Source organism: Trachypithecus francoisi, unplaced genomic scaffold (assembly GCF_009764315.1).
Source record: "Trachypithecus francoisi isolate TF-2019V2 unplaced genomic scaffold, Tfra_2.0 Lachesis_group9, whole genome shotgun sequence".
Lineage (NCBI taxonomy): Eukaryota > Metazoa > Chordata > Mammalia > Primates > Cercopithecidae > Trachypithecus > Trachypithecus francoisi.
This window is the reverse complement of record NW_022681474.1, coordinates 17777975-17802916: the sequence shown is the minus strand read 5'-3', so window position 1 is coordinate 17802916 and position 24942 is coordinate 17777975. Positions and strand designations below refer to the sequence as shown.

The 24942-nt window shown below is 41.8% G+C and overlaps 1 protein-coding gene across 3 annotated transcripts in view; it reads left to right on the top strand.

The window, feature by feature from the left end:
* Positions 1-24942, top strand: part of ITGA8 (integrin subunit alpha 8) — a 215194-nt gene that overhangs the window by 182936 nt on the left and 7316 nt on the right. Inside the window, exons 28-30 of one of the 3 annotated variants that reach the window (XM_033208786.1) lie at positions 1435-1536; positions 12477-12599; positions 14645-16118. In XM_033208786.1, the coding sequence (XP_033064677.1) occupies positions 1435-1536; positions 12477-12599; positions 14645-14731 (312 nt within the window). In that variant the 3' untranslated portion in view covers positions 14732-16118. Of the gene's footprint in view, positions 1-1434; positions 1537-8394; positions 8781-12476; positions 12600-14644; positions 16119-24942 lie in introns of those variants that run through there. The other 2 variants (XM_033208788.1, XM_033208789.1) reach the window with 2 other exon arrangements.

Sequence of the window (24942 nt, the reverse complement as noted above, 5' to 3'; positions counted from 1 at the left end):
GATCTCGGCTCACTGCAACCTCCGCCTCCCAGGTTCAAGCAACTCTCCTGCCTCAGCCTCCTGTGTAGCTGGGATTATAGGCACCCGCCACCAAGCCCGGCTAATTTTTTGTATTTTTAGTAGAGGCCGGGTTTCACTCAGTTGGCCAGGCTGGTCTTGAACTCCTGACCTCATGATCTGCTCGCCTTGGCCTCCCAAAGTGCTGGGATTACAGGCGTGAGACACCACACCTGGCCGGCATCTTCGATTGTCACAACTGAGAGAGGGTGCTATTGGCATCTAGCCAGGGGCCAGGGACTCTGGCCAAACATCCTACAATGCAGAGGACAGGCCCCCCCACCCCCACCCCAACTCAGAATGTTGACAGTGCTTAGGCCGAGAAACCCTGCTGGGAGTCTTGTGTAATCTGTGAAATGTAATACAATTGTTTTTTTCTTTTTGAGACAGAGTTTCGATCCTGTTGCCCAGGTTGGAGTGCAGTGGCGTGCTCTCGGCTCACTGCAACCTGTGCCTCCCGGGTTCAAGCCACTTTCCTGCCTCATCCTCCTGAATAGCTGGGATTACAGGCACCTACCACTATGCCCAGCTAATTTTTATTTTTTTTAGGATTTTTAGTAGAGACAGGGTTTCACCATGTTGGCCAGGCTGGTCTCAACTCCTGATCTCAGGTGATCTGCCTGCCTCGGCCTCCCAAAGTGCTGGGATGACAAGCATGAGCCACCACGCCCGGCCAATACATTTCTTTATAACTTACTACCAGTTTCTCTCCTAAAACATTTCCCTCTATCTGATAAAAGTTTTGTAATCCATCATGTTTCTCCTTTGTCCTTCACTAGCAGTAACTATATCAATTCTTTGCTTGCTCCTTTTTAGGACTCTGATTTTTTGTTTTTGTTTTAACCTTATTATACACAGTCTTTTATTAATGAGACAAATTCTCCTTAGAAATAGGAAGAAGATAAATGGATGGATGGATGAATGCTTGGATAGATGGATGGATGGATGCTTGGATAGATGGAAGGATTGATGGATGCCTGGATGGATAGATGGACGGATGGATGGATGCTTGGATGGACGGATGGATGGATGCTTGGATGGACGGATGGATGGATGCTTGGATAGATGGATGTCTGGAAGGATGGATGGATGGATGCTTGGATGATGGATGGATGGATGGATGGATGGATGGATGTGGATGGATGCTTGGATGGATGGATGGATTCATGCTTAGATGCTTGGATGCATGGATGCATGGATGTGGGTAGATGGATGAATGCTTGGATGGGAGGAAAAAGTTAAAAGAAAGAGAAAATTAAAAAGTAAGGATGAAATTTTGCCTTGAAATGCAAAACACGGAAAATAATTGGGTGGCTGCCAGTATAACTCTTAAAAACTTTATATGAAATATATTTAAATAAATACTTTTACTTTCAGAGAAAAAATGATCCCTATGCTCTTGCATCCCTGGTGTCCTTTGAAGTTAAGAAGATGCCTTATAAAGACCAGCCAGCAAAACTCCCAGAAGGAAGCATAGCAGTGAGTATCTTTAAATATATATAGGCACAAATAATTTAATTGAAATAATTGTTTTGATCACTGTCTAGCTTGTGCTAGGCTTTAGTGTTTACATTGAGTTGACAAAAATTTTCCTCTTTAGCTCACCAATTTCTTAACATTAGTCTGGAAATTTCCTAGTGCCTTTTGATCTGGTTTTTGAAATTTCAATATAAATATCTACCCCAGAAAATTAAAGGGCAGAACTAATACCATTTTTAAATGAAGATATTTTGTTCAGAGAAATTCAGATAGCAGTTATCATTACAATTAAATGGTACTGATTCTTTCATTTTAAACAGCACGGTGAGTCAAGTAAGAAGAAGAAATTCCTTCTTAGGGAGAGTAGGCCACGGAGCAGTTGCATGGCTTTGGACAGTCATTTTTTCTTGCTATGCAAAGAACCTTAATTTTGACCTAGAAGGGAATAAAAAAGTCTGCTCTGATCTTCAATTGAATGAAATGTCCTTTTTCTTTTTTTTTTTTTTTGAGAAGGAGTCTCGTTCTGTTGCCCAGGCTGGAGTGCAGTGGTATGATTTGGCTCACTGCAACCATTGCCTCCCGGGTTCAAGTGATTCTTCTGCCTCAGCCTCCTGAGTAGCTGGGACTACAGGCACCTGCCACCACACCCAGCTACTTTTTGTATTTTTCATAGAGACGGGGGGGAGGGGTCACCATGTTGGCCAGGCTGGTCTCGAACTCCTGACCTTGTGATCTGCCCACCTCAGCCTCCCAAAGTGCTGGGATTACAGGCATGAGCCAGTGTGCCCGGCCGAAATGTCTTTATTAAAAACTGAAACTACTAAACATTACTGACACCCAAATATCTGCCACAGAACAACTCTGATCATCCTCTGCAACCCGGCAAGGCCATGCAAAGGGGATGAAGGAATGAATGACGAGACCAGCAGGCACCATCACCAAAGCTCTGCCTTTTCAGTTATTTGTGAAGGTGGTCAGAGACTTTTGAAAAACATAGTGCTCCAAAAAAACAGTGTTAGAATTCCACCTTCATCCCTTGGTAGCCAGTGGCTATTTCCCATCCACAGCTTAAACTCTTGGTCCCCCAGACCTTGTTACTCAAAATGTGATTGCAGATCAATGGCATCAGCATCACCTGGGAGGTTCTTAGAACCGCAGAAACAGACCTCTCCAGATCCACTGAGTCAGAGTCTGCATTTCATCAAAATCATCAGGGCATTCCTAGGCATTGCCAAGTTTGAGAAGCACTGCTTTGGATGGTAGATGAGTTGATACTATTGTCATCTCTTTCTAGCCTAGATCATAAGCTTAATTGTAACACTGAATCTTTCTAACCTAGTCTACTTTCAGTTATCCAAATTAACCACTTGATTTGTGATTCTCTATGCTGAGTATGCAGCAGAATCATCACTCATGCAACTTAAAAAGTACATACATGCTAAGACCTCCCCGCAAATATTCAGTAGGTCTGGGATGGGACCCTGACACTGTGCTTTAAAAGTCTTATGAGGGGCAATTCTGCAGCGGAGCCAGGGTTGAGAGCTTCTAGCACAGGCAGGTGGCCTAGAGGAAAATCCAAGGTTTTCAACATAGAGTCACCTGGGCTTGATCCTGGCCCTGCCTTGCTCTAATTAGGAAACCTTTGGGAAGTCACTTTGCCTCTCTGAGACAGTCCACCACATCCACCTGATGGAATCGTTAACAAGCTCAGTAAGATTATCTGTATAAAGCTCTAGCACTGTACCTGGAACAAGTTAGTCTCAAATCTCAATAAATGAGAGTAACCTCTCAAAATGTCTCCCCTTCTCTGGCTAAGTCCGGTAAGTCCAAATTGAAAACGGCAATTAAGATTTGCACAGTTGTGGGAAGATCACTTGAGCTCCGGAGTTCAAGGCTACAGTGAGCTGTGATCGTGCCCATTGCACTCAACCTGGGCAACAAAGCAAGACCTTGTCTCAAAAAAAAAAAGAAAAAAAAAAAGGAAAGGAAAAAGAAAAGAGATAGATATGTGCATAGTCAAAATATTTCAGTAAACTTCGGTGGTATTTAAAGCAAGCACAGCCACATCTTTCTTCATTTACACCACCTCTCTTTCTTTCCAGCGATGTCCTCTGTATTTTGGATTTATGTTCAACCTAGAAAACAGGCTTTGGGATTTTAATATAGAAGTGTCATCTAAAAATGTTCAAAGGCTTATAGCTCTAAGGGAAATAAATCTAAGTCATTTTGTTTTTTCCAAGCACCTGTTCCCTAACAGAAACACATGTTACGGTTGATTCCATCAACAGGATTGCGTCTTTCAGCGCTGGCCATAGGTGACAGCCTGCTGTTCTCAACTCATCTCAAAATATCCACAAAATAATCTGATACATGCTTTCCCCGGCCCTGCCACCCTATTATTGAATTGCCAAAAAAAAAAAAAAAAAGACTTTTTATCTGATGTAGGTGATTTACCACACCAGTTATGTAAAGGTTATTGGAAAAAGATCCAGGAATGGAAACACTTTCAAGTCTCCCATAGCTGACCAACTGGAGAAGACCTTGCCAGTGCAAAGTTAGCTATGCAGCACACAGGGAACTGCTGCCTTACTGTGGCTTGATGTGAGAGAAGAACTCTGAGTGGAGCTGGCAGACGTTGTTTTATAGTGAGCTCTTTTCAAAGGTCTTGTCATTCTTCTCTCGAAGGGAGCCCAGCAGGACCAAGAGGGTGGCTCACACCTGTAATCCCAGCACTTTGGGAGGCCAAAGCAGGCAGATTGCTTCAACTCAGGAGTTTGAGATTAGTCTAGGCAACATAGTGAGACACTGCCTCTACAAACAAACAAACAACAGCAACAACAACAACAACAAAAACATAAAATTAGCAAGGCGTGGTGATGCTCGCCTATAATCCCAACTACTCAGGAGGCTGAGGCAGGAGGATTGCTTGAGCCTGAGAGGCGGAGGTTGCCATGAGCCGAGATCGCACCACTGCACTCCAGCCTGGGCAACAAAGCAAGACCCTGTCTCAAAAAAGGAAAAAAAAAAAAAAGCCCAGCAGAAAGGGAATTGCTTTAAGGTGGCAGAATCCATTGGAACTGGTGGTTTGAGAAGCATCAGAGCTCTGATCTGCCCCTGAGGAAAGTCACTCTTTGTTCCTTCTTCTAAATGAGACTAACTACTAATTGCTTGTTTTCCTAGACCTTTTTGTGTGATGATTAGTTTGTTCCTACTCCCTTTTCAGCATAGTCATAATTCAGCCATCTCTTCAGGCCTGTATTAGCTTTACTTATGGAAGAAAATCACAGTTCCCATTTGCTGCTTGCATAGTATCTGTGTTTGTAACAAATAAAATTCCTCATGTCATATGATGCTTGTCATGTCCAGAGATAAGGGAAAGATTGCATGATTCAAAGAAATACACCTGAACACTGAATCATTATACTGCAACAGAAGAAATTGAAATTCAATTATTTGAACACTTTTTTGGCTCACCAGGGAACTTTGGCCTTTGCATGCCATACAAGTAACCCCCAATTCTATAATTTACATCTAGCAGAAAGTGGGATTGTCTAGTGTAATTCCAAAGGTGGTTATTACAAAATATTTCATGAAAATATTTGTTTAAAAACTCATATATAAACTGTGAACCCATTTGGTTTTCAGAATTGTTAGCAAAACTTCAGTACCTTAATATAGAACTCTTATATTAAACAATTATTTGGAGTTGAAAGTTATGATGGGAACTGCTTGTCTCACAGGGAAGCTGTTTAAATGTTGTCAAAATGTGGGCTCAGCTAGTCCACTTCATGTGATTATTTTGTTCTAAATGGCAGTGCAGGTAGGGTGTCTTCGTATGTTTATTTAAAACATTCTTCTGACCCCACTGAAGTATGTTTACACAAGATTTTGTGATACATAAATAGAGATGTCAACGTTAATTACCGTTGCAAATACAAGGGAGCTTTTTCCTTATACCTTGGTATTTTTTGTCAAAATATACAAAAACATATCATAAATGTCCACAATAAAATGTAGGCGTATTAAAGGTTTATTTATGGTCTTTCTTCCATAATAAAAAGCAACAAGATTTACGACATGATGAAGGTAAGATTAAATGTTCCCTACTTAGAATCATTTTAAGAAAATCTAAACCACTTACAATTTGTGAATACTACTTTCTAAAATTGCAGATAATTATAATAAAGTGATTTGTTAAACTTACTTAAAGCTATTTTTAAAATAGCTAGAAGTTCTTGATAAATAAAACTGTATTAAAATATTTTATTGACTAGCTGGCACAAGATTGAATAGTTTTTCCTAAATTTAAGTACTCCAATTACTCAACATGAAACTTCTTTCTTAAAGCAATTGAAATACTTCATCACAAGCCCCTGTGCCGAAAGTAAACCTTTAGTCCTAAATATGCTTTGTCTTCTGCCCTGAGTCTACCAAGAATCTTATGATGGGCCAGATGTGGTGGCTCATACCTGTAATCCCAGCACTTTGGGAGGCCAAGGTGGGTGGATCACCTGAGGTTGGGAGTTTGAGACCAGCCTCACCAACATGGTGAAAGCCCATCTCTACTAAAAACACAAAATTAGCCGGGCACGGTGGCTCATGCCTGTAATCCCAGCTACTCAGGAGGCTGAGGCAGGAGAATCTCTTGAACCTGGGAGACGGAGGCTGCGATAAGCCGAGATCACAAGATTGCACTCCAGCCTGGGCAAGAAGAGCAAAACTCCGTCTCAGGAAAAAAAAAAAAAAAAAAATCTTATAATGAAAGACTTGGGTAGTTCAGGCCATCTCACCATTGTGTGAAATTATACAGAATGTTCTAGAACTATGCAGTCCAAGATGGTAGCTACTTGGCTAGTGGAACTGAAGAACTTGTGATTTTATTTCATTTTCACACATTTCAATGTAAACTTAAGAACTGAAGCAGTAGATAGTATTTTTTCCATTAAACACAGTTGTACTACTTTCATAGGACTACATTTCACTTTAACCATTAAAAATTTAGTAATTGTTATGTGCTGCAAATGTGAAATACACATTGATTTTGGAGACTTAGTAAAAAAATGTAAATTATGAGTATTTTCATATGAATTACATATTAAAATGATAATAGTTTCATCATTAATAAATAATTAGATGATTCATAATAAATAACCAATTACATGTTGAAAGGATAATAGTTTTATCATTAATAAATAATAGTTGATATTTAGGGTTAGATAAAATATGTTATTAAAATTAACATCCTCTGCTTGTTTTCACTCCTTTTTTTTTTTTTGAGACAGAGTTTCGATCTTGTCACCCAAGTTGGAGTGCAGTGGCACTATGATGTCAGCTCACTGCAACCTCCGCTTCCCAGGTTCAAGTGATTCTCCTACCTCAGCCTCCCAAGTAGGTGGGATTACAGATGTGCACCACCACACCTGGCTAATTTTATATTTTTAGTAGAGATGAGGTTTCATCATGTTGGCCAGGCTGGTCTCGAATTCCTGACCTCAGGTGATCCGCTCGCCTAGGCCTCCCAAAGTGCTGGGATTATAGGCATGAGTCACTGTGCCTGGACCTTTACTCCTTGTAATGTGACTATTAGAACATTTTATATTACGCTTGTGACTTGCAGTGTATTTCTATTGGGCAGTGCTGATTAAGGGCAAGGTTACATCTTGAAGCTGATAATACCTACAGAACTTCAGAGAACATAGGGTGTTTAATAAATATTATTTGAAATGAGCCAGGCGGCCGGGCGCGGTGGCTCAAGCCTGTAATCCCAGCACTTTGGGAGGCCGAGACGGGCGGATCACGAGGTCAGGAGATCGAGACCATCCTGGCTAACACGGTGAAACCCCGTCTCTACTAAAAAAAAAAAAAAAAAACTAGCCGGGCGAGGTGGCGGGCGCCTGTAGTCCCAGCTACTCTGGAGGCTGAGGCAGGAGAATGGCGTAAACCCGGGAGGCGGGGCTTGCAGTGAGCTGAGATCTGGCCACTGCACTCCAGCCTGGGCGACAGAGCGAGACCCCGTCTCAACAACAACAACAACAACAAAAAAAAGAAATGAGCCAGGCATGGTGGTACATGCCTGTAGTCCCAGCTACTCAAGAGGCTGAGGCAGGAGGATTGCTTGAGCCCAGAAGTTGGAGGCTGCAGTGAGCTATGATCATGCTACTGCACTCCAGTTTAGGCAACAGAGTGAGACCCTGTCTCCAAAAATAAATAAATATTATTTGAAATGAATGAAAGATTCTTTGTATATGTCAGTGTTTAGTCATGAGAAACTCTACCATTTGTGACTTATTTTTCCTCATTATTTATTATCTAATGGCTACTTCTATCTAAGCTTCCTGTAGGCTTGTCAAAATGAGCTGTGAGACAAATATAGATATTAGAAATAACAAAGTTTTGGTGTTTGTCAACATTTTCTTTCTTGCCCAAGCTTTCCCCAGAACTAGACTGCAATCCCACAGCACTAACACATATTTTAAAAAACTTTGTTCCTGTAAAAGTGATCAGTTAAGTCATCTTCTCTTAAGCTTGCCTGTGCGGTCAAGTCTCTAGTTTATACAGAGCATGGAGTTTCAGGAAAAGCTTTGCTTTACTGGTTTCCACCTGCACATGGGATTCCCCACTGCCATTTACTGATTTAGAGACATGACCATGTCACATGACTCCCCATCGCTCCATTCCCAGAAGAACCTCTCTTGCCGAGACATATACGTGACTCTTCTAATGATGTGTGCAGAGGCAAGGACAAGGTTGCCTGATTCGGAGAAATATGTCTGAACACTGAATCATTTCAGTGCAGCAAAAAAAAATTATTCAGTTATTTGAATAATTACCTTTGGCTCCTTGTCTAACTCTTTCCAGTAAGAATCAGCATCTCCTCTGCACTGGACACCAGATGAAATGCCCTGGGTTGCTGTTGTTGGTTTTCTATATTTCCACTGTTGTTACTGTAGTGACTTCTGGACTACGCTGCAAAAGCCTACATAAGTTTAGCAAAGCATCAAGGGTGAAGGAAGGTCTCTGCAGCTGCACCCATTTTAGACTGAGAAGATTGGGCAGTCTCGGTATCATATGGACATCCTACAGCTAAAAGAACCAGGAAAGCAGAAAGCAGGCATGGGAGGAGAGTCACTCAGAGGTTGCCTTCTTTTAAAACTCTGTGTATTCCTTTCTGCTAATGAATTGCATAGGATGACATGTAGGAAATGTATATGGTATTCATAATCGTAACATCAGAGAAAAGGTATGAAGTGTTTTTTGTTTTTTTGTTTTGTTTTGTTTGAGACAGAGTCTGCTCTGTTGCTCAGACTGGAGTGCAGTGGTGCGATCTTGGTTCACTGCAACCTCTGCCTCCCGGGTTCAAGTGATTATCCTGCCTCAGCCTCCTGAGTAGCTGGGACTACAGGTGTGCACCACCACCACCACCACAACTGACTAATTTTTTTTTTCTTTTTTTTTGTATTTTTAGTAGAGACAGGGTTTCACCATGTTGGCCAGGCTGGTCTCGAACTCCTGACCTCAAGTGATCCACCTGTCTCAGCCTCCCAAAGTGCGGGGATTACAGGCATGAGCCACCGCGCCTGGCCCAAAGTGGTATTTTTTTTAAAACAAATTTAATGTTACTGGAAGCAGACCGGCAACAGTTTTGATGATGAGAATTTCAGAATTTGGGAACTGAAAGGGAATTTCCGAATTTGTGATCACTGCATGGGGATCATCTTCCCACAGACTTTTTAAAGACCCTGTTTTCAGGCTCTTTGGGAGCGAATGTAAACAAAAAGCCAGTAAGTTCTGTAACTATCCCTATAAAGTTGTTCTCTGCTTCAAAAGACCCTAAGAAGCATATCCTCATCAATTTCACATTTTCATTGTACTTTTTCATCACTGCTACAAAAAAAAAACAACAACTTCAAATGTCTTTACTAGCTCTTTGTAAGTGACCTTCTCTGCTTATTTCTATAGATACACCAGTTTTATAGATGATACATCAAAACCTGCAATAACCAAGTGGCAAAGTCACCTAGCAAAGTACTCAGTGGGTATCCACTAAGCCCATTCCATTTCTTTTTATTAAGCTAACGATTTGAAGAGCCTCTATTTCAACTCCTTTAGCATGTTTTGTGTTTTCTCTAACTTATAAAACTTGAACTCTTTTCTGTTTAACATAAAATAGTAAGCAGCATATTAAGATACTAATTATTTTTTTTCTGAGACTGAGCCTGGCTCTGTCACCCAGGCTGGAGTGCAGTGGCACCATCTTGGCTCACTGCAATGCAACCTCCACCTCCCGGGTTCAGGCGATTCTCCTGCCTCATCCTCCCGAGTGGCTGAGACTACAGGCACCTGCCACCACACCTGGCTAATTTTCATATTTTTAGGAGAGACGGGGTTTCACATTGCCCAGGCTGGTCTCAAACTCCTGACTTCAGGTGACCCACCTGCCTTGGCCTCCCAAAGTGCTGGGATTACAGGCATAAGCCACTGTGCCCAGCCTTAAGGTATTAATTAGGTAAACCAGGAGAGGAAAGATCCATTGCCTGTCTCACCCTGAATTGCCTATTAGAAATTTTTGGTGAGCTCTGACACATGCTCAACATAGGGACTAAAGCTATATTGTGTCCTCAATGGACTTGGGGGTTATGAGAAAGTAACATTCACATGAAACCTCGGAAGTTTCCATGGCTCCAGATTTCTCTCTCTTGGGGTCATTATAACTGGCCTGTGAGTAGATGATCACTACTGTCCCTTTCAGTTCCAAAATTCTGAAATTCTCATTATCAAAACTGTGTAAGTCCACTTCAAGCAATGTTAAGTTCATCTTGAAATACCACTTCATACCCCTTCTCTGAGTACAGTAAAATATTTGGATTCAGCAGTAATTTCATACATGTCATCAGGTGTAATTAAAGAATGGTATATAAAAAGAGAAATAATCTAGTTCTTGATTTGCTCATGTAGCTGTGTACATGCAAAGAATTATTTTCAATTGAAAAATAATTATACAAATTTGTGGAGTACATGGGATATTTTGAAACACACATGAACATAATGTATAGTGATCAAATCAGGGTATTTAGGATATCTATTGTCTCAACCATTTATTGTTTCTTTGTATTGGGAACATTTCAAATTTCTTCTAACTATTTTGAAATAGACAATAAATTATTGTTAATTAGAATCACCCCACTGTGTTACTGAACACTAGAATGTATCCCTTCTACCTGACTGTATGTTTGTCAGTCAACCTCTCTTCATCCAGCCCTCCCCACCCTATGCCAGCTTCTGGTTACCGCAATTCTACTCTCTACCTCCATGAGATCCACTTTTTTAGCTCCCATGTATGAATGAGAATGTGTAATATTTGTCTTAGATCATTTCAGAATAAATTATTTAGGCTGCAGCATCCAGGTGGCATTGCAACCACGGTGGGTCTTTGAAATGGATTTCTTCAACATATGAACTATGTGTCTTGTCTTTAAACAGCGGTGAGCAGGGTGTACGTAATGTCACCGTGGTGATGGACTGTCATGCTTCACACTGATGTGTCAGATAAAATAAGGATAAGATGAAATAATGCCTAGCGAGGAAAATTAACAGGCATAGGAAGAAAATGTAATGATGAGTAGATTGAGGCCAGCCTTTTTCTCATGAAGAACATCTGTCACATCCTTGGCATGTTCCTGTCAAGGTGGAATGACTCCCTCCCTATCTTATTCCTCTGTCGATTCCTTTATTAGTGTAGATATAAATGACATTTGGGGCTGGAGAATCAAATGAATTGAGTCATCAGTGTCTGCTGCATGGGGGATGCACATCAAGAAGGAAGGAGCAATAAAAACCAAGACAAGCTGAGAAGGGCACCATCAGGGTGCTCAACTCTAGTTAAGAAGACAGAAGCGTAATCCCAGTACTTTGGGAGGCCGAGGTGGGCGGATCACGAGGTCAGGAGATCAAGACCATCCTGGCTAACCCGGTGAAACCCCGTCTCTACTAAAAAAAAATACAAAAAACTAGCCGGGCAAGGTGGCGGGTGCCTGTAGTCCCAGCTACTCGGGAGGCTGAGGCAGGAGAATGGCGTGAACCCGGGAGGCGGAGCTTGCAGTGAGCTGAGATCCGGCCACTGCACTCCAGCCCGGGCGACAGAGCGAGACTCCGTCTCAAAAAAAAAAAAAAAAAAAAAAAGACAGAAGCGGCTGGGCACAGTGGCTCACACCTGTAATCCCAGCACTTTGGGAGGCCCAGGCGGGTGGATCACTTGAGGTCAGTTCTAGACCAGCCTGGCCAGAATGGTGAAACCACGTCTCTACTAAAAATAAATAAAATAAAATAAAATAAAACAGTCGGGTGTGGTGGCACGTGCCTATAACCCCAGCTACTGGGGAGGCTGAGGCACAAGAATCACTTGAATCTGGGAGGTGGAAGTTGCAGTGAGCCAAGATCATGCCACTGCACTCCAGCCTGGGAGACAGAGTGTCACTCCATTCCAAGTGTCACCTCTCCAAGGATTCATGGTTATTCACAAGCTTACCTCTCTCAGTGAGGCTAGCTGAGTTCTAAGGAGACACATGGTAGACAGACTCATTCAGTTTTTTAGTGAGTCTACTTTTTGCCATTGTTCCCGTAAAAGGTACAACCCAAATTATGGCCATTCCTTTCCAACTTGTTGATTCCTGACCCACTCAATTCTATTCTAGGGTTTCTGTGACTTGAAGCCACCCACCCACCAAATCTCTCATTAGAATTTTACAGAACGAAGCAGATCTGAGAACGCGCTAGCTTTTAAGAGTTCATGTTCTAGTGCTACTTTTCAAATATCCACTAGATAATTTCAGTTGTCATATGGATCCTTTCAGATCAACTTCCAGTATTGTATTGGTAATTACTATTTTATTTCACCAAATAGTTTCCCCATTAGAGCTCATTTGCTTTGTTTTCCATTTCAGATTAAGACATTAGTTATTTGGGCAACTCCGAATGTTTCCTTCTCAATCCCATTATGGGTAATAATACTAGCAATACTTCTTGGATTGTTGGTTCTGGCCATTTTAACCTTAGCTTTATGGAAGGTAAGTTGATTTACTTTATTTTCCTTTTAAACTAGAGGGGCTGTTGAGGGAATTTAGGGGGATATAGTTAGGGATTTTAAAAGACAATTATGGAGGCATTTTTGGAAATTTTGAACAGTCTGAAGGATATAAAGGGAAAATCATGTCTTGTTTGCTTTGGCATACTTAATGTGTTTATATAGCTGACATTTAAGATGACTGGAGGTGCTTAGTGTTGCTTTCAGCTTGAGATTTCTTGTAAATAAATATATAGAGAGTCAGGCTGTATTAACTAAGACCTGTGATCTTTTTTCCAGTATGCTTAGAGTGATAATATTCTAATGGAGACTTCTTTTTCTTGTTTAATTAACCAAGATCATAAGCTTTATATTGACATGGCCCTATCATAAATCCTTTGAGATTTTTTATAAGCACTATGCAGATGCAATTAATATAGGTCAATTCTGATTTTTTATTTCAGCTATTAACGAGGCCAAATAGATCATGCATATCATAGGATGCTTGTGCTTGGTTTTTAATCTTGCCAATTAGTTTGTCTCCATTGGGAAGCCTGAACTTAGTCTTTGATGTGTTTTACTGAGGTTTGTTCTAAAAGCCCACAATAGGAATTAATTTCTGGCCCCTAAACAATTGCCAGGTTTCACAGAGCCTTCCATTCCAAAATGGAAATGACGTCCCAGTTACATGACTATAGAGTAATTAACCCAGTCACATCTTTTATAACTGTGTGGTGTTCCCTAAAATCATAGTGCATTTTTATTTTGAAACAATATGCAGCATGGCTAATAGACATATAAACTGAGAAAACCTTGACTTTGAGTTAAGTAATAGCGTTTCTGATCATTATCAGCTGTTTGTGCCGTTCTACACCCACGTGGTCTATGACATACCTTTAGAATGGACTTTTGTGTTGTTCTGTCACTCATAGTAACTGTATTTCCAATGAGTATAAGACACAATCATGTGTGCCAATTGACAGGATATTCCAGTAGCTCTGGGAAAGAGAGATGACTCAATGTCTATAAGCCAAACCCAGTTAATTGGCTTCCAACATGAGAAACAGAAGAAAAAATTGAGGTTCCAGGTGTCTAGAAAAAAATATAGTTTGCTTGGCAAAGTACTAATTTGACACTGAAGAGGAGGAAAATTCTAGAGTCACCTCCTCCTTGAGTTGCTGGCTAATCTTTGGAAAGTCACGAAGATTCTGTGCCTACCTGGTTCTGGCATTGAAATAAATGACAAATCAATTCTCCCTCTATATATGCTTTCTGTTCCACCAAGCACGGAGGGATGTGTGGCCATCTCTTCACTTCTTCCTATAATCCATCCCAAAGCAGCCGACAGGATTCTTTAGGAGACAATCTCCCTTTCCTGGTCAATAGTTAGTGCTTCTGCTCCAGTAAGCATGTGGGAAATCCTTGGGACACATTCCTGTGATCTCGGGAAAGTATCCAAGGTCCATAAGTGGTTTGTATGAAAGGGACATCTTCTACTGCAACTGCAGGGCAGGAGAAAGGGTGTGAGCACTCTGCCCTCCTGCTCACCTTGCCCTATGCAATAAACTCTCTACAAGTAACAAACACTCTGCTCACGCCTCCTAATTTGGAGAAATGAACTGATTATATGCACAGAGCTCCAGGCTCCTTCGAAAATACATAAAGGGCCAGGCATGGTGGCTCACGCCTATAATCCCAGCACTTTGGGAAGTCGAGGCAGATGGATCACTTGAGGTCAGGAGTTCAACACCAGCCTGGCCAACATAGCAAAACCTTGTCTCTCCTAAAACTACAGAAATTAGCTGGGTGTGGTGGTGCAGGCCTGTAATCCCAGCTACTCTGGAGGCTGAGGCAGGAGAATCGCTTGAACCAGGAGGTGGAGGTTGCAGTGAGCCAAGATCACGCCACTGCACTCCAGCTTGGGGGATAGAGAGCAAGACTCTGTTTCAAAAAAAAGAAAAAAAATACATAAAGTGAAAATTCTTTGAATGAGGGGTTTCACAGGTTCCCAGAATGACGTGATTTTATAGCCCATCTTTCCCTTTATAGTGTGGATTCTTTGACAGAGCCAGACCTCCTCAGGAGGACATGACCGACAGGGAACAGCTGACAAATGGCAAGACCCCCGAGGCATGACAAGAAAAAAAAAGAAAAAAAAAGACCAAAGACCTCAAACACGGGTCCTGTTCAAAGAAAAAGAACATGAAGGTTAAAAATCAAGGCTTTCTGTTACCTGACAGTCACCCAGGAAATGGAGGGGACCCTGGAAACATCACCTCATCTACACCACACTTTGGAGAAATTGTCATGGGTGCCCACTGAGCCCTGCTGGAAAAGGAAACACCAACGCTGGAGAAGCCATCGGCAATTGTGGAAGATTTTCTTTTGCTTTAATCATTCTGTACTTGGCAGACACTTTGAAATGGGTATGGGAACGTAAGTTGCAGTTCAGATCAATCCAGCATAAATTGCAGAGATGAAATGTCTGAATCACGATAGAATTTACAAGGTGAACTAAGACCACACCGTCCAACACTACTGTATCCAATGGAACATTTGACACCTCCCTATGGAAAAGAAACATTTCTAAGGACATTATGGCTCAGGGAGACAAGTAATATGTTGTTGGTACTGTGAAAGTACTTTTGAAAGGACAAAAATAATCTTGTGAGTGAGGGTGAAAATTTATTTATTTATTCTCCATATCTCTAGGTTGAGAATCTGTCATCTAGAGAATTTGGAAATTAAGATTTGGTTGGCTAGTTTTCAAAATCACTCACTCAGTTTCCTCCTAACAACCACCGTGTGCAGATAACTCATTTAGCAGAGCTTCTTCAGAATTTAGACAGTGCTAAGGAAAGGAAGACTGGCATTAGGAATCAGTTCTATTTAATACCTTGCTGCCTTCGATCTGAAATTCCTTTCATTCACATTATCCAGAGACTCACATCTGCTTAATTTAGCTTTGCAAGATGTTGCATTTATATTTCCTTGTATATCTTTCCATTGACTTTGTTAATATATGAATTTCATGACTTAGTTAATACATGAACTCTCTACCCTTTGGAGTGTTTAAAAGTAATGGTAAAATGTCTAGAGTTCATTAATTAAAAAGGAATTTAACAATATGGGTAAACATTATTTTTAATGTCTGTAAGAAGCAACACTTCTTACAGATATTTAGCTTGGGATTAAATACCTATTTTTCCTGCTATGCCTTGTACTTGTATACACAGAGAAAATATGTTGAATATAACTTAGACAAAACATAAAATTATACAGGCATGAGCCAAACTGGGAAAACTGATTCCTAAAGATTTTATTTAAAATTGCTTATTTCAACTTTATTACTTATTTTTACTGCTAATCCTTATAATATGTAACTTTGGAGAATAATCTTTTATCTAAGCTATTTTCCCATCATCTTGAATTTAACCATCACTTTTTTTTATGTTTAAAACTCTTGTAAAAAATTCATAATCGTGTAATATTATCATTTTTGAAGTAAAATTGACCAGCCAAATGTATAGGTAGTCTGCACAATTTTGTATCCTTTTTTAATAATGAAAAATTACTATGAAGAAATACTGAACAAATTTTTATGTGCAATATTTTATAGACCTATGTATCTGAAGCATGTTTACACTGGCGTTATTTTTTTAAATTAATTTCCTAAACGTTAAGTATGATAGAACAAGCTGACCCAAATCCTTAAGTTTACAAAGCTGTTGGAAAACTTTGTGTCCCGATTTCAACAATCACGCTTTATTTGAAAGATGAGCCAAGCTCACAGACACTAAATTTTATGTCATGCCATAACCTGGAGAGGAGCCATTTGGCTACAGCTGCGGAACTTCATTGAGGAGCAAATGAAAGGCACATGGACGAGCGCACTGGTGCAGTTCATGTTCTTCCTGCCTTTGAATTGAATACTGTCCTGGTAGCAGTTTCGGGTCTGTCAGGAGCTCAAAGCTGGTTTGTGTGGCTGACTATGGATGAGCACTGAACTTGCCTCAAAGAATTTTTTTTTTTTTTTTTTTTTTTTTTTTGAGACGGAGTCTCGCTCTGTCGCCCGGGCTGGAGTGCAGTGGCCGGATCTCAGCTCACTGCAAGCTCCGCCTCCCGGGTTTACGCCATTCTCCTGCCTCAGCCTCCCGAGTAGCTGGGACTACAGGCGCCGCCACCTCGCCCGGCTAGTTTTTTGTATTTTTTAGTAGAGACGGGGTTTCACCATGTTAGCCAGGATGGTCTCGATCTCCTGACCTCGTGATCCGCCCGTCTCGGCCTCCCAAAGTGCTGGGATTACAGGCTTGAGCCACCGCGCCCGGCCAAGAATTTAAGGGGTGTCCACACCAGCCTCTGGGGGTCTTTGGTGTTAGTCCTCCAGGTAGAGCCAGTTTTACAAGTAGGTGGCCATCTATAGGATATGATATGAGCGATGGCAGACGGCTTTCTCTGTCTCCAGGTAATGCCTTGACTCTGGTGATCCTGGCTGATCTGTGACCAATAAAGATTAGCTCCTCGGGATTTGGGGTCCTAAAAGATCCCTGAAAAAATGCACCCCTTGTCTTTAAGCCAGTATTTGTGAAGGAACTGAGAACTCTTAGGGCTCCATAAACAGAGACCCCTGTTGAGATAGTTTATGCGGATACCTGGGAGGAACTAGAGATGCCGGGAGGAAGACTGAGACGCAGAATGAAGCAAGGCACGAAGGCTCCAAAGTGAACTGCACCATCCCAGAGTCTCAGCCAAGATGGCCCCTTTCCAGGGGGACGGGCACCTTCCACCTGAATTGCAGAAGGCTGCTGCGCACATGCGCGTGCGCGCAATGGCCCTCTGCCCTTTAGAATATGGAAGCAAAGTCCTGGCGCGGTGGCTCGCGACTGTAATCCCAACACTTTGGGAAGCCGAGATGGGCAGATCACCTGAGGTCAGGAGTTCGAGACCAGCCTGGCCAACATGGCGAAAACCCGTCTCTACTAAATATACAAAAATTAGCTGGGCATGGTGGCAGTTGCCTGTAATCCCAGCTACCTGGGAGGCTGAGGCAGAGAGAGAATCACTTGAACCCAGGAGGCGGAGGTTGCAGTGAGCTGAGATTGCGCCACCGCACTCCAGCCTGGGTGACAGAGCAAGACTCTGTCTCAAAAAAAAAAAAATAATAATATGGAAGCAAATGGAGGAGGGGAGGAAACTGAGGTCAGGCAAAACTTCCAGCAATCACTTCTGCCCGGAGAACATACTGACGACAGAAAACACACAGAGTTTATCTGCTTCTAGTTAGAGCATTGCCGATTGCCTTCATAATTCATAACGTGCTGTTCTCCTCTGAGGGTCTATCTGTATTCCTCTTCAAATAATTCCCTTTTTAAATTCTTGTCGCTGGCTTTTAAGACACAAGAATAGGGGCAAATTAAGTGTTATAAACTTGGAGATTTTTATACAAAAAATAATATGTACTAGTCACCACTGAAACTGCATTCTTAGAACTCAACTCTTGTTTTATTTAAATATATGTGTAGATATCTGTGAAGATTTTCATGTACCTATTTACCTTGTCACTAATAAAATTAAAACTGAAAGATACAATGGCATAATTCTGGTTTATTTCACATGCGACATAAGCTTCCCTATTGTGGCCAGACATCAGAGGTTTCTGTCTCTACATCTTAATTCCTTATTAGAAAAACATTTAACATTGGGAGAAATTTAATAGAGCAAAAATGCAGTGCTCCCTGAGAGGATGAAAACGTTCTGCTTAGATTTCAGTGATGTTTGTATTAGACTACGTGAGTGGCCAGATGCAGTGGCTCACACCTGTATTCCCAGCACTTTGGGAGGCCAAGGCGGTGAATCATGAGGTCAGGAGTTTGAGACCAGCCTGACCATGGTGAAACCCCGTCTCTACTAAAAATACAAAAATTAGCCAAGGGTGGTGGCGCACATCTGTAATCCCAGCTACTCAGGAGGCTGAAGCAGGAGAATCGCTTGAACCCAGGAGGCGGAGGTTGCAGTGAGCCAAGATCGCACCACTGTACTCCAGCCTGGGTAACAAAGCAAGACTCCATCTCAAAAAACAAACAAACAATAACAACAACAAAAAAAAAACACACAAACCACATACACACAGAAACAACTCCGTGAGTATAGTAAAAATTATATTAAAGTGTATGTTTTAAATGAGCACGTTTAAGATATGAGAATTATATCTCAATAAAGACATTAAGAATGTTTAAGTACTTTCTAGTACCACCCTTATGCAAGTGATTTCTCCACTGTAGATACATGTTAGCTCCTTTACGAAGCCTTCCCTTCATCTTTGCCTAACTGTCCTCCATTAGCGTTTTGTGAATTTCCGTACTTTTCCATTTGTTCCCATAGCTACCTTGCGGCTGAGTGACCATCAATGAGAGCAGAAACCATATCATTTCCTCGGTATGTTTCCTGTACCTGGCACCAACACCTGTTATACAATCAGTGATCAAAACAATTGCTAGAATGAATGCATGACTATATACACGCATAGTCATAATCATAAGAACAGGTGCTTTTGTCATTCCCTTCATTACTAAGCACCAGCTATAGACAAATGTGTGTGCATCCTCCTATTTACAATATTCATACAATGTGATGATAATAGTAAATGTTCTATTCAGTTAGTGAACCATGGCTCATTTAACCATCCCCCTCTTATTGGGAATAGCTGGTCACAGATTCTTATATTAAGAACAGTGTTACGAGTCCCACACAGTGGCTCCGGCCTTAATCCTAGCGCTCTGGAAGGCCGAGGTGGGCAGATTGCTTGAGTCCAGGAGTTTGAGACCAGCCTGGGGAACATGCCGAAACCCCGTCTCTCCAAAAAATACAAAACATTTGCAGGGCATGGTGGCGCGTGCCTATAATTCCAGCTACTCAGGAGGCTGAGGTGGGAGGATAGCTTGAGCCCAGGAGGTTGAGATTGCAGTGAGCCCCACTGCACCCCAGCCTGGGTGACAGCATGAGACGGCCTCGAAGAAGAAGAAGAAGAAGAAGAAGAAGAAGAAAGAAGAAGAAGAAGAAAGAAGAGAAGAGAAGAAGAGAAGAGAAGAAGAGAAGAGAAGAGAAGAGAAGAGAAGAGAAGAGAAGAGAAGAGAAGAGAAGAGGAAGAAGAAGAAGAAGAAGAAGAAGAAGAGGAGGAGGAGGAGGAGGAGGAAGAAGAAGGGCATTAAATTGAATACTTACATACTTAGGGCTTCTTTTTTGTTTATTCCAATGAATGAATTTCTGAAGAATGAGATTGCTTGGTCAAAGCATATGAAGAGTTTTGTAGCTCTCAATAACATGTTGTTCTTAAAAGGACTAAGTTAATTTGCATTAACCTAAGTGTGCCACTTCCTTCCCAATTCTTTCAGCATGGTTTAAATAGTTGGATAATTGTTTTCCAATGTTACTTTATATTAATTTATATTTTATTAGAATTTAGTAAATTTAATGTACACATTTAATTTTGAGTTCTAATATTTATCAGCCACTCAATATAAACCAATTTATTGCTCATAACCCATAAGATATTTAAATACTTGCCACTTCTCTGATATTCATGAATCCTGGTGAGAACAATTTATCTGGGTATTTTCCCTGTACCCCACAGCAAGCAGTAGGATGAATCCTTCACTTTGTATTATATACCACTCATGCTTCAAAACCTACACTTGGCCAGGCACAGTGGCTCACGCCTGTAATCCCAAAACTTTGGGAGACTGAGGCAGGAGGAATGCTTGAGGCCATGAGTTTGAGAGCAGCCTGGGCAAAATGGTGAGACCCCATCTCTACTGGAAAAAAACATTAAAAATTAGCCTAGTGTGGTGGCGCATACCTGTAGTCCCCGCTACTCAGGAGGCTCAGGTAGGAGGATTGCTTGAGCCCATGAGTTTGAGGTTGCAGTGAGCTATGATCATTCCACTTTCGGTTTACTGCAACCTCTGCCTCCCAGGTTCAAGCGATTCTCGTGTCTCAGCCTCCAGAGTAGCTGGGACTACAGGCACATGCCACCATGCCCAGCTATTTTTAGCAGAGACAGGATTTCACCATGTTGGCCAGGCTGGTCTCAAACTCCTGGCCTCAAGTGATCCACCTACCTTGGCTTCCCAAACTGCTGGGATTACAGGCGTGAGTCACCATGCCTGGCCTGATGCTGAAGAGCAAAGCATTCAACCCAGTATAAACTAGCCTATGTGATGCAAGACTTGCCTGAGACATACACAAGAAGGCTCCACCTTGGCCAGGCCCACTGATTAAAGACTGCACATATTCATCGCAAAGAGGAAGAGGAACTCCTATGAGGTCTTCCATCGTAGTCAGATGCTCTGTAGCTGGACAAATGAGGTGGGAGCTCAGTCTTCTCAATGAATTCTGTTGATCTCTTTGCCACGTCCCATCACTTTATATGTAGGCGCTTAACTGTGGCAATACTTCCTAAATGTTGAGTTGAGATTTGGGTGCCTAGACTGGGCGAAATGAGATAACATCACTCCTTGCAGAATTCTAACAAGGTAAAATTCTCTTGTGGGTTGCACACTTCCTCTGAAAAAGTTGCACCATCCTCACAGATTACCTGTAGAGAAAAGAGAGTTCATTCTGGTGCCCATAGGAAGATCTAGAGCATGAAAACCTTTGGTTGATGTCTATAAATGCTAAGACAGTACCCCCCTAGGGTCTAATGTTCTTTTTCCCAAATATAGCAGATCTTCTTCTCCAGAACTCTGATTACATTAAAATGTTGATTTCTTTAGCATGAGAAGTTTAAAGCATTGAAACTTTAGGCTCATTCTGGGAGCCAAGTAAAACGATAACTCCCCCAGTGATGCATAAGTCAATGGCACATTCAGGATAGCCAGCATGCATTAAGTATAACTCTGCTTGCCATTTTAAACTCTCCCAACCCCCCAAATATCATCTACCTTTGGAATTGTTAATGAGCAAGTTCTCCATTATTTGTGATTATGGGCCAAAATCCATATAGAAATGTAGCCTGACACTAGGACCTCCTGACAATAAAAAGTCTTGGATTTAACTTTTTTTTTTTTTTTTTTTGAGACGGAGTCTTGCTCTGTCACCCAGGCTGGAATGCAGTGGCGCGTGAGCTCTCGGCTCACTGCAACCTCCACCTTGCGGATTCAGGCAATTCTCCTGCCTCAGCCCCCTTAGTAGCTGGGATTACAGGTGTGCACAACCATACCTGGCTAATTATTGTATTTTTAGAAGAGACGGGGTTTCACCATGTTGGCCAGGCTGGTTTCGAACTCCTGACCTCAGGTGATCCACACGCCTCGGCCTCCCAAACTGCTGGGATTACAGGCATGAGCCACTGTGCCTGACCGGATTTAATTTCTATTGGTGACATGATATGACACAGTAAGAATGGCTCCCCATCCTTCTGTGCTATGGCTTATTTTGATTGTGGTTTGTGTTGTAGAAACAACTAAGTCATTAGCAAATCGTCCTGCAAGCCAGCCTTTAGGTGGGATTGATTTTTAAGCAGTAACAGTGGACTTTCCTGGATTTAAAGTTAAGTATTTCCACTTTCATTCACTTCATTGATTGAAAGGTACATGTATAACTATAATTTTTATTTCTATAAGGGTTTTTAATTTCTCAAGACTCCGTAGTTTTCTTCTGTGTTAGTTTTCTAGGGCTCCAAGTTCCACCAACTGTATGACTTAAAACAACAGAAATGTATTGTCTCACAGTTCTGGAAATCAGAAGCCCAAAATCAAGGTACTGGGGGAGCTGTGTTCTTTCTGAAGGGACTAGGGAAGCACCTGTTTCCAGGCGTCTCTCCTAGCTTCTGGGAGTCTCAGGCATTCCTTGGCTTGTAAACGCAGCACATGGATACTCCCTCATCACATCACGTTCCCATGTGTCCTCACATCATCTTGCCTCTGTGAGGACCTGGGTCCATGTTTCTCCGTTTTTATAAGGACATATAAATCATATTAAATTATGGTCACCACTAAATTTTCTCATTTCAACTTGACTACTTCTATAAAGACCTTCTTTCCAAATTGTGGTCCCATTCTGAGATACCAGAAGGTAGGACTCCAACATGTCTTTTGGAGGGCACACAATTCAACTCACAACATCCCCCTTCAAAAGTGTCTGTTCTAGGCTGGACATGGTGACTCCTGCCTATAATCCCAGAGCTTTGGGAGGCTGAGGCAGGAGGATCACCTGAGCCCAGGAGTTCAAGGCTGCAGTGAGCTGTGATTGCACCACTGCACTCCAGCCTGGGCAACAGAGCAAGACCCTGTTTCTAACAGTAATAATAAAATTCCTAAGCATGTGAATTAAGGACAGGCTGAAGATTTTAAAGAGGATATCTTTACATCAGTCTTTTGAAAAGCTACCCTTTTCTCTTGCTTCCACCCCACCTATCTGCTCTTCCCACTGCCTTCTTTCTAGTTATTGGGGGATTTCCATTGATTTATATGTAAAGAGTGGCTCCAGCTCCAGGTGGAGGGCACTGAATATTTCCCTTTGGCCAGTGGCCTTTCCCCCCATCCTCAGGTTGAGGAGTCTCTCTGGGTCCATGAGCCCCAGGCATCAGTGATACTGGCTGCATTTGATCATTGAGAGAAAAACAACGAAAATAGGAGATGCCTCAACCACACCACTCAGGGAATAGCCGAGTCATCTGGGGTTGATTAACCTGAAGAGGAGAATGTCTGGGGGAAACACTGACCCTAGGTCTCTAACGGATTGTTCTGAGGAAGAGGAAGTAAAGTAGGAAGGAGTTGAGGATGGCATCATAAAAGCAACATTAAGAGCAATAAGAATGAAAATGCATTAGGCATCCATGCTGTATGAAGCCCTCCACTAAGTAATTTATGTGCATCTTCCTTTTAATCCTTAACACAACCATACAAGACAGATACTGCCGAAGAAAAACTTATTCTGACACTTATTAAGATGGTAAGGCAGACTTTATTCAGGACCATCGCCATGGGTGTAGGGGCCACAGCAATGGAGTTTTGCAGTAGGGAAAATGATTGGGCTCAACTTTGAATACAGCAAGGAAAAGTGGAGATTATAGGCAAGGAGCAGGGTGGGGGTTGGTGGACTGAAAATCACAAAGAGGAAACATCAGGGTCAGGGGCGATTCTGGCTAAGGCCGAGACAGATTAAGGTAATCAGACATCACCTGGGGCATGGTGATGGGGAGGAATTTGGTCAGATGTAAAGGGTGGGAGCTCTTTCCAAATGAACTTAGGATTCTTGCTAAAACGGGATACTACGAAGACAAAGATGAAAGCCCATGTTTGGCTCTGGTCAAGGAGAGGGCTCAGAGGAGCCTGATAAAAGTTTGGCCAAGGAAGGAATTTTTGCCAGTATGGAATTGATCCCTGTTTTGCTGATGAATCGCAGGCTAGACGGACTCCATAGCTTCCTCTGCTGGTTTGCCCTATAGCAAATGGTAGAAATGACATTCAAATCTAGGTCTGCCTAATTGCAGAGCCAGGATCCTACAACCTGCCACAGGTAACAAATATGGAGAACTCCTACTAGATTCATGTTGAAAGCAGGGGAAGAACCGTTTAAAATAATGAGGTTGAAATCGTTTGCCATGACTTCCATGATCCCCTTTAAATTCTCCCAAAATCAGAGAATAAAAAGAGCTAAGATCTGTGAAAGGCTCCTAGATACGGAAGTACAAAGCTGAATCCTTCCTTTAGTTTACAAAGAGTTGGGAATGAGAACCACAGACATTTTGTCCCCTTCTATTTTCAGAATTCTATTTAGATTCATGCACATGATTAAACATTCTCAACATTCTCTGACACCTAAAAATTTTGATATATGCTTATATGGTTCGGCTGTGTCCCCACCCAAATCTGATCTTGCATGGTAGCTCCCATAATTTCCACGTGTCATGGTAGTGACCCGGTGGGAGGCAGGTCTTTTCCCTGTTGTTCTCATGATAGCGAGTAAGTTTCATGAGATCTGAAGGTTTTATAAAGGGGAGTTCCCTAGCACATGCTCCCCTTGCCTGCCACCATGTAAGATGTGACTTTGCTCCTCATTTGCCTTCTGCTATGATTGTGAGGCCTCCCCAGCCATGTAGAACTGTGAGTTCATTAAACCTCTTTCCTTTATAAATTACCCAATCTCAGGTATGTCTTTATTAGCAGCATGAGAACAGGTTAATACATATCCTATTTAATTTTAACACACTTCAGTAGAGAAATCCCTTCTTTAGGTCATCTGTGAAGGTTGGAACTGACTCCCAAGGCCATGGGGTTTCAGAATTTTAGAACAATGTATTTTAAATCATTTTCCTTACACCAAAAAGCTACATCTTAGAAGCCTAA